This window comes from Nicotiana tabacum, chromosome 17 (assembly GCF_000715075.1).
Source record: "Nicotiana tabacum cultivar K326 chromosome 17, ASM71507v2, whole genome shotgun sequence".
Classification (NCBI taxonomy): Eukaryota; Viridiplantae; Streptophyta; class Magnoliopsida; order Solanales; family Solanaceae; genus Nicotiana; species Nicotiana tabacum.
The window spans coordinates 4,460,130-4,473,777 of NC_134096.1; the positions used below are offsets into that span (position 1 = coordinate 4,460,130).

General features: G+C 37.7%; 2 protein-coding genes across 4 annotated transcripts; both read right to left on the reverse strand.

The window, feature by feature from the left end:
• On the reverse strand, window positions 1-4,014 carry LOC142171494 (sodium/hydrogen exchanger 3-like). 3 transcript variants are annotated; one of them, XR_012701031.1, is made up of 5 exons: window positions 3,866-4,014; window positions 1,834-1,931; window positions 1,162-1,221; window positions 715-761; window positions 1-616 (listed from the first exon to the last, which is right to left on the reverse strand). XR_012701031.1 is itself a non-coding variant. In XM_075233889.1 (4 exons), exons 1-4 carry the CDS (start codon window positions 1,973-1,975, stop codon window positions 554-556), a joined length of 312 nt encoding a protein of 103 aa, XP_075089990.1. In that variant the 5' UTR covers window positions 1,976-3,859; the 3' UTR covers window positions 1-553. The 3 variants fall into 3 exon arrangements, 1 of the variants encoding a protein (XP_075089990.1); XR_012701030.1 differs by lacking the exon at window positions 3,866-4,014 and having other exon boundaries at window positions 1-295; window positions 445-616; window positions 1,834-3,859; XM_075233889.1 differs by lacking the exon at window positions 3,866-4,014 and having other exon boundaries at window positions 1,834-3,859.
• Window positions 4,015-4,961: 947 nt separating this feature from the next.
• LOC142171663 (putative late blight resistance protein homolog R1A-3) lies at window positions 4,962-5,570 on the reverse strand. The gene has a single exon (XM_075235351.1). The coding sequence runs from the start codon at window positions 5,538-5,540 to the stop codon at window positions 4,962-4,964; it is 579 nt and encodes a 192-aa protein (XP_075091452.1). The 5' UTR covers window positions 5,541-5,570.
• Between the last annotated feature and the right edge of the window lie 8,078 nt (window positions 5,571-13,648).

Here is a 13,648-nt window from a genome sequence, read left to right on the forward strand (position 1 = left end):
ATTGAAATTTTTTATATATACTTGCAATGGAAGACAAATCCAAATCCGCTTTGTCCAAGAACAAGGCAGCTATAAGTACTGCAACTATGTATAAATCTTATAACAGTTTGATCTTGGCTCAGGATAAATGCTGGAGGTGTGCTTAACACATGCATATCTGCAGGTAAGTGGTGTTTCCAGTGGCGCACACAGTAACGTGTAAATACATGGTCTTGGAGGGGAAGAGCAGCAGGAAACTGACTATTAACACCCCATAGTGTGAGGAGCAAAAGGAGAAATCTTCCCAAAGGAGGGTCTTGTGTTTGATGAGCCAAAAAGTGAAAAAATAGTTGGTGATAATCAATAGCTGGTCAACCACACTACGACACGGCCCAAACTCTTAAGGGACAAACGTAGGAAGGAGTGGCTAATGCGTGTAAAACATATACCAAGAAAGCTACTTACCAAAACTCCCAGCAAAGTGCTTGCAAGAAACAGATATAGAAAACTTCATCTGAACAATAAGGCAATCCTTTAGTTGACGATGTTGGAGAGATCCAATTTCTGGATTGCATTAAAAAGATCCTTCCCCAAAGACTAGACTGTAGAGTAGAGGTTTCTCATCCTGATTAAGCACCTGAGAATTAAACTCACAACATTCAGTTCACACAAGTTGCTACCTCATATCTCTTTTACTCGCATAATCCATCTGCAACTTTTGGCGGAAATCCGTACCTGCAATGTGCAAACAGAGTCTGTTGCTGAAAAAATAGCTCCAATCGCTACAGAATAAGAATTTGAAATCATCAGAAGATGAGAGTCAATCAATTTAAAGAAAAATGCCAACCATGAAAAAGATAGAGGTCAACACTTTATGCATTTCATAAAATGAAATGATTATATAAGGATTGGTTCTTTGACCCTCAAATTCGGATCAAGAAAATAATTTTTACAAGGTTATGGCACGACGATGGAATTTATTTTGAAATTCAGGTCAATCAGATAGAAAGCACAGAAAGGAAATTGCACTCTTTCCATATTTTTGAGGCTTATCCTCCTATTAGTGATTTTTCTCCTTTGCTTACTCTTAAACATATAAGGTCTTAACAACCAAAGTTACAACATCTACAATTGGTAACCTGAAACATCAACTACAATATGAAGAAGAGGAAAGACTAGTACGGAGATAATCTGGTAGCTCCAGAAAACCAATATCAAGCTTCCCAAATAACTCCTTTGCGCCTTAATCAAAAAAAAAATTAGTTAGCCCGATTGCGAGAGTGATACGATATAACAAATAAGCATAACAAACGGTGAACAACTTAAAAGGAGTGACTAAATGAAGCATGGGTAGAACCTGTAACTACTACCTAGTAAAGTCTTTTTGGCTTCTACACAGTGAAAATTCAACTATGTTAAGAAGCTGTGGGAAACCGATTTGCTTTACACAGTGGCAAAAAGGACGAGACATTTGGAATATACAAATACAATAACGTTAATCACAACAGCTACAAGTAAGCACCCGACTTGAATGCACCTTTAGATCAAAGAACATGAAATTATTGTAGGGAAAGAACAATATCTTGGTGAAGTAATCTGATTAAAGTAAACTTCGAAATCCTTAACTACTGTTTTAGGTTGCTCGACCACGTGCTAACACATTGACCTGTCATTCCAATGCTAACTCATCTCAACTAACTCTAACCTAAGACCAACTCCTCGTCCCTGATTGCTACCGCCATAACAAAAAAGGCCATAAAAATTTAATATGAGAATTCAAATTCAGCTCACTTCATGCAAAACATTATCTTTCTTAAGTTGATTGAAGAGCAAGACTGAGAAAGCAGGGCATACCAAATGATATGATGCTGAAAGCTATCAACGTGCCAACAGCACCAAACAACATAATGGTCATAAAATTCCTGAAAAACTGCTTCTTTTTCACCTTGAAACTGATAAAGTGAAAATACTTATGTGTCAGTCTCATCAAGCACATTAGATGTAACTTGGTAGAATATACAAATGGCACACTTCTTTTTTCTTTTCTTTTTTCTCTTCTGTCTATTTGTCAGTAATCCAATAACAGCAGCAGGCAATAAGAGGTGAACACCCCGAGTCTAATGCATCGACACTTTAAAAGGAAAGATGCCAAAAGAACATGCGAGATTAATTCTGAAATTAGACCACATATCACACAATCAAAGCAGGGAAAGAATAAACAAGTTTTCTTTCTCTGAGCGCTCTCCACAATTAGACAAGAGTGGGTTACTCTAGTGGTGAGCACGCTCCACTTCCAACCAAGAGTTTGTGAGTTCGAGTCACCCCAGACCCCACTAGTGGGATTATACTAGGGTAGGGGTAAGGTCTCATTACAAATTATACTCCTCAGACCCCACTAGTGGGATTATACTGGGTTATTGATGTTGTTGTTGTCTTTCTCTGACATGTTCAGACCGGGGCGAACAGAACTTGTAGTATGCAAAAACCATCCATGGGCATGACAAAAACAACTTACCCAGCATTAAATATGAGTGATATTTGTACATCATGCCCCTTTACAATTTTGAATTTAAGAAAATGATCTTTTTAGATCTCTTTTGTATAAAAGACAGATCTCTTACGTGTAAAAATAAATCTCTCATGGGTAAAAAAGAGGTAGGGTCATAAAACTAAAAACAAGTCTGTAAAGAGCCAAAAAAACCAATTGACCCTAAATATGATGGGTGGTAGAACATAAATTAAGAAGAGCTGCTCATCAAATTCTAAGAGATGAGAGCTCTTTCCATTAGTAGTTAACAAAATGATGCCTCCAGTACATAATCACTGCCACCAAAACGTAACCAAATGTCATCCATTGCAGCAAAAACCAAAAGCATAATTCACAACAAAAATGTTGTGAAGAAAATTCCCAATAAATATCATGATTCATGCACGCATATGTATCTGCACAGACTAAAGTTGCAGTCTAATTGTTACAACTTTACTCTGCACCACATAGGTGTAGAGTTCAAATCTTACAAGGGCATTCCCTCTTCTAGGTCGAAGATGAGGCAACATTATGCATGTATAAGTGTGATGTGTGTGCACAGACAAAAGATGCAGCCTAGTGGTTATAACTTTAACTCTGCACCGCTTAGGTGCAGAGTTCAAATCTTACTAAGGGCATTCCCTTTTGTAGCTCGTACAAGAGGTAATATTATGCAAGTATATCCGCATGGGCTAAAATTGCAGTTCAGTGGTTACAACATTACTCCGTGCCAAAGAAGTTCCAAGTGTGCTAAAATAAAGAGTTTAACTTCTAAACACTAACATTGTAACAAAACTTTTACATTACCTAAGAGCTAATTATTAGCAACTTGAAAAATATGGCAAGTTACCTGCTACAACAGGCTAAAATACATAAATATCTTTTTTTCTTTCTTTGATAACCTTGGTATCCGGGCACCAACACAGATAATGGATAACTCTGTCCATCAATACTGGGATAGATGAGAAGAAATAACCTAGTGTTTTTGCATTGGTTGAAATTTGAACTTGAGAGCTCATGGTTCTCGATCCACTTCATTGACCGCTAGGCCATACTTTTGGGTGCGTATATATAAGTTAAATCTAGCGGACTAATCACATAATTAATACGAATAAGTGTACATTCCTGATATCACCACAAAAACTCAGTTTATGGTGACCATACATATGAAATTAACGATGATGATTCGCAGTAAAAAATCCTTTTTTTTTTAAACCTATAATTGAACTCAAATACTCATATTTTACATTCAATTCCCCTGAGCAACTGCTAGCAAGATTTAAACTGTATGAATGAAATGAGAACAGAACGATAAATGTTTTTCTTTTCTATAACCAAATTGAAGTGATCATACTTTACCTTTTAAGTTGCTGAGCATATGCAGTGCAGAGAATAGTTCAACTGTGTGAAAGACATGAGAACTGAACCTGAAACTTGTCGAAAAAATGTTTTGCTTAACGAGGAAGGTACGAAGAAGTAATGTCGTAATCTGATAGAATTAAGAAGCAAATTTGGAAAAGGATGTTTTTGCAATACTTACCTCGGAAGCAAGTAACTGAAAAAATGTGTCAACTTTAGAGGTTCTGACATAATTGGCCGTTTGGTACAAACTTAAGACAACCGCTAGCCTATTATATTTGATTGCAAGTTATAGTCAAAAATTTATTGCATTGGCTACAACAAAACATTCGCTAACCCACCTTATCTTTTTCATTATGTCTCTTTGCTACGCCCAACTCCACCATCCAAACAATTATCATAACCCATCATAAATATCAGTTTTTACTTTCTCAATTTGATAGTTCCTATAGTAAGATGGATATTACATGCACTTAATAGATTTTAGGCCAAATACTTAGGCGGACCCTTAAAGTTGGCTCCAGTTTCTATTTTGACACCTCAACTAAGCTCAATACCTATTGAACACTTCAACTTCAATAGAAGTGTATCGATTAAACACAAAGTTAATAATTCTACGTCGTGTTTGGAGCGTGAATGTAACGACCCAGGCGGTCGTTTCAAGAGTTATAGCCCCGTTTTCCCCATTTCTGCTTCTTTTTGTATAATTCAGCTATATTGTGTTATACCGGGTTAGTTGGTTCGGGTCTGGAATGGTTTCGGAGTGAATTGAGACACTTAGTCTCTTTGAGATAAGCTTAAGTTGGAAAAGTCAATCGGATGTTAGACTTATATCTAAACGATCTCGGATTTTGATTTTGATGATTCCATTAGCTCCGTTAGGTGATTTTGGACTTAGGAGCGCGCCCGAAATATGATTTGGAGGTCCCTAGTGGAATTAGACTTGAATTGGCGAAATTACATGGTCCTTCGTAAAACTTGCAAGGTGAATCAAGCACGGCTTTAGGTGATCTGGTAAAAGGTCATAACTTAATGCTATAACCTTCATCACGACCACTTCATTCTGGAAAATGAACGAATGCAAATTATTTAGAACTTAAAGCCAAACTGTCTTTTTCTTATCCTTCTCAGCAATGACTACAGCCATCAGATTAACCACCAAAGGAAGCCCTTTACAATTTTGGACTATTTCTTTTCCAGCATCCAGTAGTTCATCAAGGCAAATTCCATTTTCAAAGACCCTTTTCTCTATTAACTCCCAACTTTCTTCTGGTCTTAGCAATCGAAGGTCAAGAGGATCACTTTGGCATTGTGCATGCAAAGCCACTTTCTTATCTTGAGTTGTCAAAATAATTCTATTTCCTTTCTTAGCTTCAGGAAAAGATCTTGTTAACTCATCCCATGCTGCAGTATCCCACAAGTCATCTAAGACGATAAGGAACCTTTTTCCAAACAGATGCTTCCGTAGCTCAGTAGCAACATCAATATTATCTCTGTATTTCGAAGCTGAGCCAGTAACTTGATTAAAAATGTCCTCCAACAACTTCTTCTTGTCATATTTTTGATCAACTGTACACCATGAACGAATGTCGAAATGACTAGAAACTGACTTATCATTATACACTTTGTATGCCAAAGTAGTTTTACCCGAATTGATCGAAATGACATCTAGCATTTTCGGTCCACCGGTGAGCTTACTAATAATCAAATCAGTCTCCTATTTAAAACCTAAAGACTCCTTTTCAACATACTTGGTGGGGGACTTCACAACAATGAGTCGCTTGTTCTTTGGAATCTTCTCAAGTAAATTAGGGACCTCTTCTTTGGTAAGCTTGATTTTTTTTATGACAAAGGGAAGTGAGAAAATAAGATGTAAGAGACCATTATCTCTTACAATAATTGAATCAATGACATCTTTTGCCTCATATGCCAAATCTAGAACACGTGCCCAGAGATCTTTATATACAATTATTGCTCAACATTTATCAAAAAAAATCTTATGAATTCTAGATCTTCTTTCACCAGCTTAATTTCTTCATTTATCAATGCAACTGAATAAGCATTGAAATTGAGCAAATCATTTAAGTGTCTGAGTAGAAGATGCATGAAGAGGGGTCCATCACTCATGGGGAAACTGAGTTGAGATGAGTTCGGGGCTTTGAAGCAAACATCATTGAGATATCTCTTCATGAGTTCAATATTATCGAGCAAGCCTAGAGTTGCACTATTTGTTTCATTGGTACTCTCTCCATTCTTTGATTTCTCTTCTAAGTCGCGAGCAATAACTGATACGTCCTTGGTAAGTGCTCCAACACGTGCTAGGAAATCAATCAACTTGCCATTATTAATAAAGTCCTTAGGCACATCAGTGAGAATGATTAATAGGAACTCTATCATGATAAGCCCCTGGAGTGCTAGCGGTAATAACATTTATCATGTGCTCTTGTAGATGAATCAGGTATTCTCTAAGAATGTCCAAAAAGGTTTCTAGGAGCTTCTTAATAAAGTGTCCAACTTCTGCTGATGCTGAAGCTTTCAAATTTGTAAAACATATGTGCATAACCTCCAACTGAGTTGGAATAATCTCAAAGAATAGATGTTCTAGCTTGAAGAGTCGAGAGTGCCCACCAATTTGATTAGGCCATAGGAAGCGTCCTACTCTCTCAGCCATTAGTTGAAACTGAGGTAAGACATATTCAACAATCTCATGCCCAAAGCAACCATTCACTATCAACTCGTGGAAATCTCTTATGTTGCCACATACATTCTGAAGAATCTCATATTCGATCATGAATGGAGAAAGTTGTTCAACATGATACTTGGAACGATGATGGAGATTCAGAAGGAGGAAGTCGAGCTCCAATATCAGCTTTTCAATTAGATCCACGTCAACAACTTTTTGAATTTCTTCATTCTTTAAGCTCTCTATGAAATCCAGAACATTGAGAGTGTCCTCACGAAGAGTAGAAAATGACACCTGCTAAAAGACCAAACATTATATCAAATTATTACAAAGAAAGAGAGTTAATTCTCTATATATTATGTTCTTAGAGTTTGAGCAACTGGTTATGTCCAAAATAAGCATGTCAAAAAAATGGTTTATTATGCATATGTTCAACTTACTATATTATGCACTAAAAAGGGGATGCATGGACGACTTAGTGTAGATTTTTTCTAACCATTCTGACGAAGAGATGAATAGAGGTAACTGTTAAACATATGAACACAACCTCTTAAAAATCATAACTAGCCAGGATTAATAAGCTTCATAATGTTTAGTTTTTTTTTATTTATTCTTACAACAAGAAGTTTATAATTCTATCAATAAGTTCCTATTCTTTGTCATAAAATAGTGAATGCACATGTCTCTGATAGCAAAAACTTGCTCGTACTCGGTATTTATACAAAATTATAGTAACTTATAATGGTTAAGCGATTTAATAATGTAAGAATATATATTAAGTGAAAGAAATTTATGTGCAGACACATGGCATGCATCTGTTGGTTTAGTAAATAAAGTCACAATTAATTGAAAAGAAATAAAATAAGACACACAAGAAACAAAATTTATCCAATATATGATATTAAGAGAAATAATAGTAAGCATGTCATGGATTTCAATTTCTTCAACCATAGGTTCATTTCCTGAAGTATGAGGTGAAGAAACGGAAGCAGAGGTGATTAAGCGAATGAGGGAATTATCACAACATACGCCTCTGATTTCAATGTCTTCAACCATAGGTTCCTTTGCTGAAGTGGGAGGAGCAAGTTTCTGCAAATTAATACCAATAGCATTAATGTACGACCGAGAAAGCTCGTGAAATTCCACAATAGCTACACCTTCTCTCATTACAAGTGAAAATGGGGTTCCACCAGTCTCAGACACAAATAGTCCATAATTCTTTGCATTAGTTATAAAACATAGAGATTTTAATTTATAACAATATGGCTATAATAACATCCAAATGTCCCCTTGATGCCTGTTAAATATTCCAATGGAGGTGCCTCAATAACAACCTGAGATTATTCCAAATCACATAAATAAGCAGCAGGGTTGGGAATTTTAAGAAGTATTCAGAAAAGTGCAAGAATGTCATATTAGGATTCAAAATCTGTGACCTAAAGCAAATTTGGACACATAGTTGAATCCTCTCAATGAAAAGGAAGCGACAACCTTAAACATGAAGCAACACGCTCATTCACATCTTTGGCTTGAAATATGCTTATATAACTATAGGTTTTACGTTGTGTACACTAAAAATGCAAAAGGCAACACTATCATATTACATTGACCTATAACGTGATTTTTCATATCAATAGCCTGATAAGGTAACATGAAGGCTGTAAGATAAATAAATAACCTGCTATAACTGGTTTAATTGTCTTAATATTAATTTTTTTTACATAATTTAAGATCTTTGTTATGACATGAAGCAAATTTAACTTGAGAAGAATGTTGTTTGTTCGACCACAATATTTTTGGACTTACCTTGTCTCTTCGACCTCTATTTCCACCAAACTTTGGTGAGTCGATGGTAGTACCTTGTTCAGTAATGGTTTTGAACATAATGGAGCTTATAACATCTCCATGAGCAATCAATATTTCTTTAATGGGACTTTTAAACGTGTAATTTCATTCTGATCCACCAGTGTATCCACATGGCTCCACTAATATTGAGTCCGCTTGATTGTAACTCACTTTATTTCCCTTCACATAGATAACAAATCAATGGCTCCATTATCAACTTTTATCCCTATATTGTTTGTATTATTTTGAAGTGAAAAGAAAAACAAAATAAATATAGGCATAGTCATGTAAAAGAAGAGAAGGCAAAGTACCATTGTTGGCGATTTTCTTTGATTTTGTTTCAATCCTTTTCTCTTAATATTTCTTATGATCATTCTATTTAAAGTTATTCATTCTATATAAGGTTTTAGAAGAGTAACATAAGTTATTAGTTTTAAGAAAGATATCTGTGCTTGTGTGTATGTATGAGGTGAAGTAAAGGAAGTAGGGGTGATTAAGCAAAGGAGGAACGAGGAAGTAGGGAAGCTCGGCAAGTTGAAACAATGAAGGGGGAGCAATTGGGATGCAGACATCGCTAGAAACACACACCAACCCGTTTGTATGATTATGTCACTAATATGATCCAAAAATGACTCTATTTTGGCCTTCATCCACTTCACGATATCATATCAGGTACGCCCTATCCCTTAGAACACTATGTAAATTACGATAAATTTTCTGCACAACAAAGAAATTGTGGCGACCCGATAGGTTATTTTAATACTAGATTTTATTTACGTATTCCGAGACCTCTATTAGCTTTATATAGTATTTCTTGATTTACGTGCTCAATTCGTGTCTTTTTCAGAAAAGATTTTATGTGAGAATTCGAAGAAAATATAATTTTTGGCTTTAAAAATAACTTGAGTAGACTACGGTCAACATTTTATGTAAATGACTCCGGATCGGTATTTTGAAGATCCCGGTGGGTCTGAATCATAATTTTGGACTTTGACGTAAGCCCGAAATTGAATTCGGAAGTCCCTAACTTGATTTGACTTGTTTTGTCGAAAGCTAGTAATTTGAAGGTTTAGAAAATTCCTAGGTTTGACCGTAAGTTGAATTTTTGGTTATCGAGTTCAAAATTTTATTCCGGGACTTGGTATAGGTTCATTTTGTTATTTGAAACTTGTCTGCAAAATTTGGTGCAAATCGGAGTTGGTTTGATAGGATTCAGATGCTCGATTGTGATTTTTGAAATTCTTGAGTTTCTTTGAAAATTTCATGCATTTTGATGTCTGATTCATAGTTCTAGGTGTTATTTTAGTATTTTGATCACGCGAGTGAGTTTGTATGATGTTATTACACTTGTGTGCATGTTTGGTCTGGAGCCGAGAGGCTCAGGTGAGTTTCGGATAGGCTACGGACCATTTTGAACTTTGAAAATTGCTGATTTTCAAGTATTGCTGGTGTCTGATGCTTTGTGCTTCACGATCGCGAAGCTACTCTCGCTATCGCGAGGGAAAACGTGTAACGACCCGGCCAGTCGTTTTGAATATTCTAACCTTGTTCCCCTATTTACTGTTCAATTTATGCCTTACAATTGATTTATGACTTATCAGGTTAGTTGGTTCGCGTCGAGAAGGAAATCAGAGTGAAATGAGATACTTATTTTGGACTTAGGAGCGTGTTCGAAATTTAGTTTTGGAGGTCCATGGTGGAATTAGGCTTGACATGCCGAAAGTCGAATTTTTGAAAAGTTTTACCGGGGGGGGGACTTTTTGATATCGAGGTCAAAATCTAATTCTGAAAATTTGAATACCTCTGTTATGTCAATTATGACTTGTGTGCAAAATTTGAGGTCAAACGGACGTGATTTGATAGGTTCCAGAGTCGTTTGTAGAAATTAGAAATTTCAAAGTTCATTAGGCTTGAATTGGGGTGTAATTCATAGTTTTAGCATTGTTTGAGGTGATTTAAGTGTTAAACTAAGTTTGTATGATGTTTTAGGACTTGATGGTATGTTTGGTTGAGGTCCCAGGGGGCTCGGGTGAGTTCCGAGAGGTTACCGGATCATTTTTGGACTTGGCATGTTGGCTGAAGACTTCTGGTGTGTTTTTCTGGTTTCCTTCTTCGCGTCCGCGAGTGGGCTCTCGTGTTCGTTAAGAGGAACTGAGTTGTTCATCGCGTTCGCGAAGGAAAAAATAGTTGGCATGAATTTTTGCCTTCACGTTCGCGAAAGGGAACTCACGTTCGCGAAGAAGAGCTCCGTAAAGCATTGCGTTCGCGAGCAGTGTCTCGCGTTCGCGAAGAGCAAATGTTGGGCAGCACAATTTTGTTCTTCGCGAACGCGAGGGACCTGTCGCGTTCGCGAAGAAGAGAGGTCTGGACAGAAAGTTTAAGTTATGAAAATGGGACTTCGTTCCATTTTTCAGTTTTGACGGATTGGAGCTCGGGTAAGAGGCGATTTTTGAAAGATTTTCAAGGAAAACAACGAGGTAAGTGTTCTTAACTCATTATTGGTTAAATTACCCGAATCCATGGTTGTTTTTATCATTTAATTTTTGAATTAAGTTGGAAAAGTTTGAAATCCCTCTTGGATAAATTTGAGGATTTCAGGGCCGAATTGTTATCGGAATTTAGTAATTTTGGTATGGGTAGACTCGTGGTTGAATGGGCTTTCGGATTTTGTAACTTTTGTCGGGTTCTGAGATGTGGGCTACACGAGCGATGTTTGAGCTAAAATTCGGATTTTTATGGAAAAATTCTATTTTCATATGGAATTAATTCCTTTAAATTTTATTGACTCAATCGAATTATTTGTGACTAGACGAGGCATTCGGAGGCCGATTTGCGAGGCAAAGGCATAGCAGTGTAAATAATTTTACGTTTTGAGGTAAGTAACAGTTTTAAATCTGGTCCTGAGGGTATGAAACCCCGGATATTTTTGTCTTGTGATTATTTTTGAAGTGACGCACATGCTAGGTGACAAGCATATGGGCGTGCATCGAAGGGAATGTGACTTGGTCCATCCCGTGAAACTGTAAAGTTGAATAACTTGTTGTTAGCTATATGCTCTCTTTGTGTTGAAGAAATTTGACTGTAAGTCATGTTAAAAATCATGCTTATGCTATGTGATAGTACTGTTGGGACCCACAGAGGTCGCGTACTTGTTGAATTATTTGTTAATTGCTGTATTGTACTCAGTCATGATTTTACTTGTGCATCATACCTCAGTCTTTATTGATTTTTGTTAATTCACTATGTTATCTTTGTTTGGGTTGATCGTTGTGATTTCTGAGAGCCCGAGAGACTAGCGAGGTTGAGGACTGAGTAAGGCCGGGGCCCTGTCGGTGAGGTAGGGATATTATGGCACGTGAGTTGTTCGTGAAGGATATTATAGCACGTGAGTTGTTTGTGCAGCACGTGAGTTGTCCGTGCGGATTATGGCGCTTGGGCTGTAGGAGCCCCTCCGGAGTCTGTACACCCCTAGTGAGCACGAGTACCCATTGAGTGTGAGTGCTGAGGGCTAAGAGCCAAGTGGTTGAGCTGTTGTGACGAGTTGAGTGACTGTTGACCTGAGAGGCTGTACTTGCTTTTCATTTGTTGTTGCACTTAGTTGCTATATATCATTGTTGTGAAATTCTCTGAAAGATTTTATATCCGGATTACATTAACTTGAATTCTACAAAAACTGATTTGTCATAAACTGTTGGAATTGATAGTATGTCTACTCTATGCTGGAATTACTTAAAATGAACTATAACTGTGTAGCTCGTCATTATCTTCAGTTCCTTAGTTATTATTGTTACTTGCTGAGTTGGTTATACTCATACTACACCATGCACTTCGTATGCAGATCCAGGTATTTTCGGACATATCAGGTGCTAATTCCCTCGCAATTTTCCAGAGATTTAGAGGTAGATGACGTGTTCCTCAGACCTTGCCTCTCCTTCCCTATCTCCTTGTTTATTGTATTTGGTCTTAGATTATTATAGACCGTATTTTCCAGACTTGTATTCATATTAGATGCTCATGTACTCAGTGACACCGGATTTTGGGAGTGTTTATATATGTATGGTGAGTTTTTCTTCCGCTTAATTTAGATATTATGTTTTCAAACTTTAAAGATATGGTTGTTTATTGAGATTGCCGGCTTGCATAGTATTGAGATAGGTGTCATCACGACGGGTGAGATTTTGGGTCCTAAGAAGTTGGTATCATAGCCCTAGGTTACATAGGTCTCACGAGTCATGAGCAGGTTTAGTAGAGTCTTGTGGATCAGTACAGAGACATCTGTATTTATCTTCGAGAGGCTGTAAAACCTTTAGCAAAATTTTACGTTCTTGTATTCTGTCGTGCGAATTTGTTGATTCCAAAAAACTAAATTTCTGTTATTCTATTCTCTCATAGATGGTGAGAACAGGTACTACCGGATCGGACGGTCAGCCACCAGTTCCACCAGTGAGGGCCGCGAGAGTCCGTGGTAGAGGCTGGGGCCGTGGTAGAGGTCGAGGTATAGCTCGTACCACAGTTGGACCAGCACCTGTAGTACTACAAGTTGCTCGAACTCAGGAGAAGATTCCAGATATAGCTGAGCCGACAAGACCAGCTCAAGCATCAGCTATTCCTTTTGAGATTCCAGGCCTTCAAGAGACTTTGGCCCAGATATTGACAGCTTGCACTGGTCTTGCTCAGGTTGTTTCGGCTCAGGCCGCGCCTGCCACTTCTCAGGCCGAGGGAGGTACTTATACCCCTGTTGCCCGTACTCCAGACCAGGTAGTACATTTTCTTCATGCACCATGTTAAGACAGATGATGAGCAGAGGAGACTTGAGAGATTTGAGAGGTTTCGACCTTCACCATTTAGCGATGCTGAGTTAGAGGATGCTCAGGGTTTTCTGGATAAGTGTATATGGATGCTTCGGAAAATGGGTATTCTGGAGACCAGTGGGGTCTCGTTCACTACTTTTCAGTTTTATGGGGTTGCCTTCAGATGGTGGGAGGCATAAGAGAGGTGTAGGCCGGTCGGCGCAGCACCCCTTACCTGGCAGCAGTTCTCCGGTCTATTCCTGGAGAAGTTCGTGCCTCAGTCATGCAAAGAGGAGCTGCGCAGGCAATTCGAGAAGCTTTGTCAGGGTGATATATCCGTAACTCAGTATGAGATGAGATTTTCAAAGTTGGCCCGTCATGCTATCTGGTTGATTCCCACAGACAGGGAAAGGATCAGGAGGTTCATAAATGGCCTCATTTTTTAGCTGCGATTACTCATGTCTA

Excerpts from the sequence above, each read along its gene's own strand:
- LOC142171494 (XM_075233889.1), bottom strand. The coding sequence starts at position 1,975 with ATGTGCTTGATGAGACTGACACATAAGTATTTTCACTTTATCAGTTTC. Across the intron at positions 1,222-1,833 it reads TTTCAGCATCATATCATTTG|GCGCAAAGGAGTTATTTGGG; the intron begins GTATGCCCTGCT and ends TTTTTGATTAAG. Across the intron at positions 617-714 it reads ACTCTGTTTGCACATTGCAG|GTGCTTAATCAGGATGAGAA; the intron begins GTACGGATTTCC and ends TTTAATTCTCAG.
- LOC142171663 (XM_075235351.1), bottom strand. The coding sequence starts at position 5,540 with ATGCTAGATGTCATTTCGATCAATTCGGGTAAAACTACTTTGGCATAC.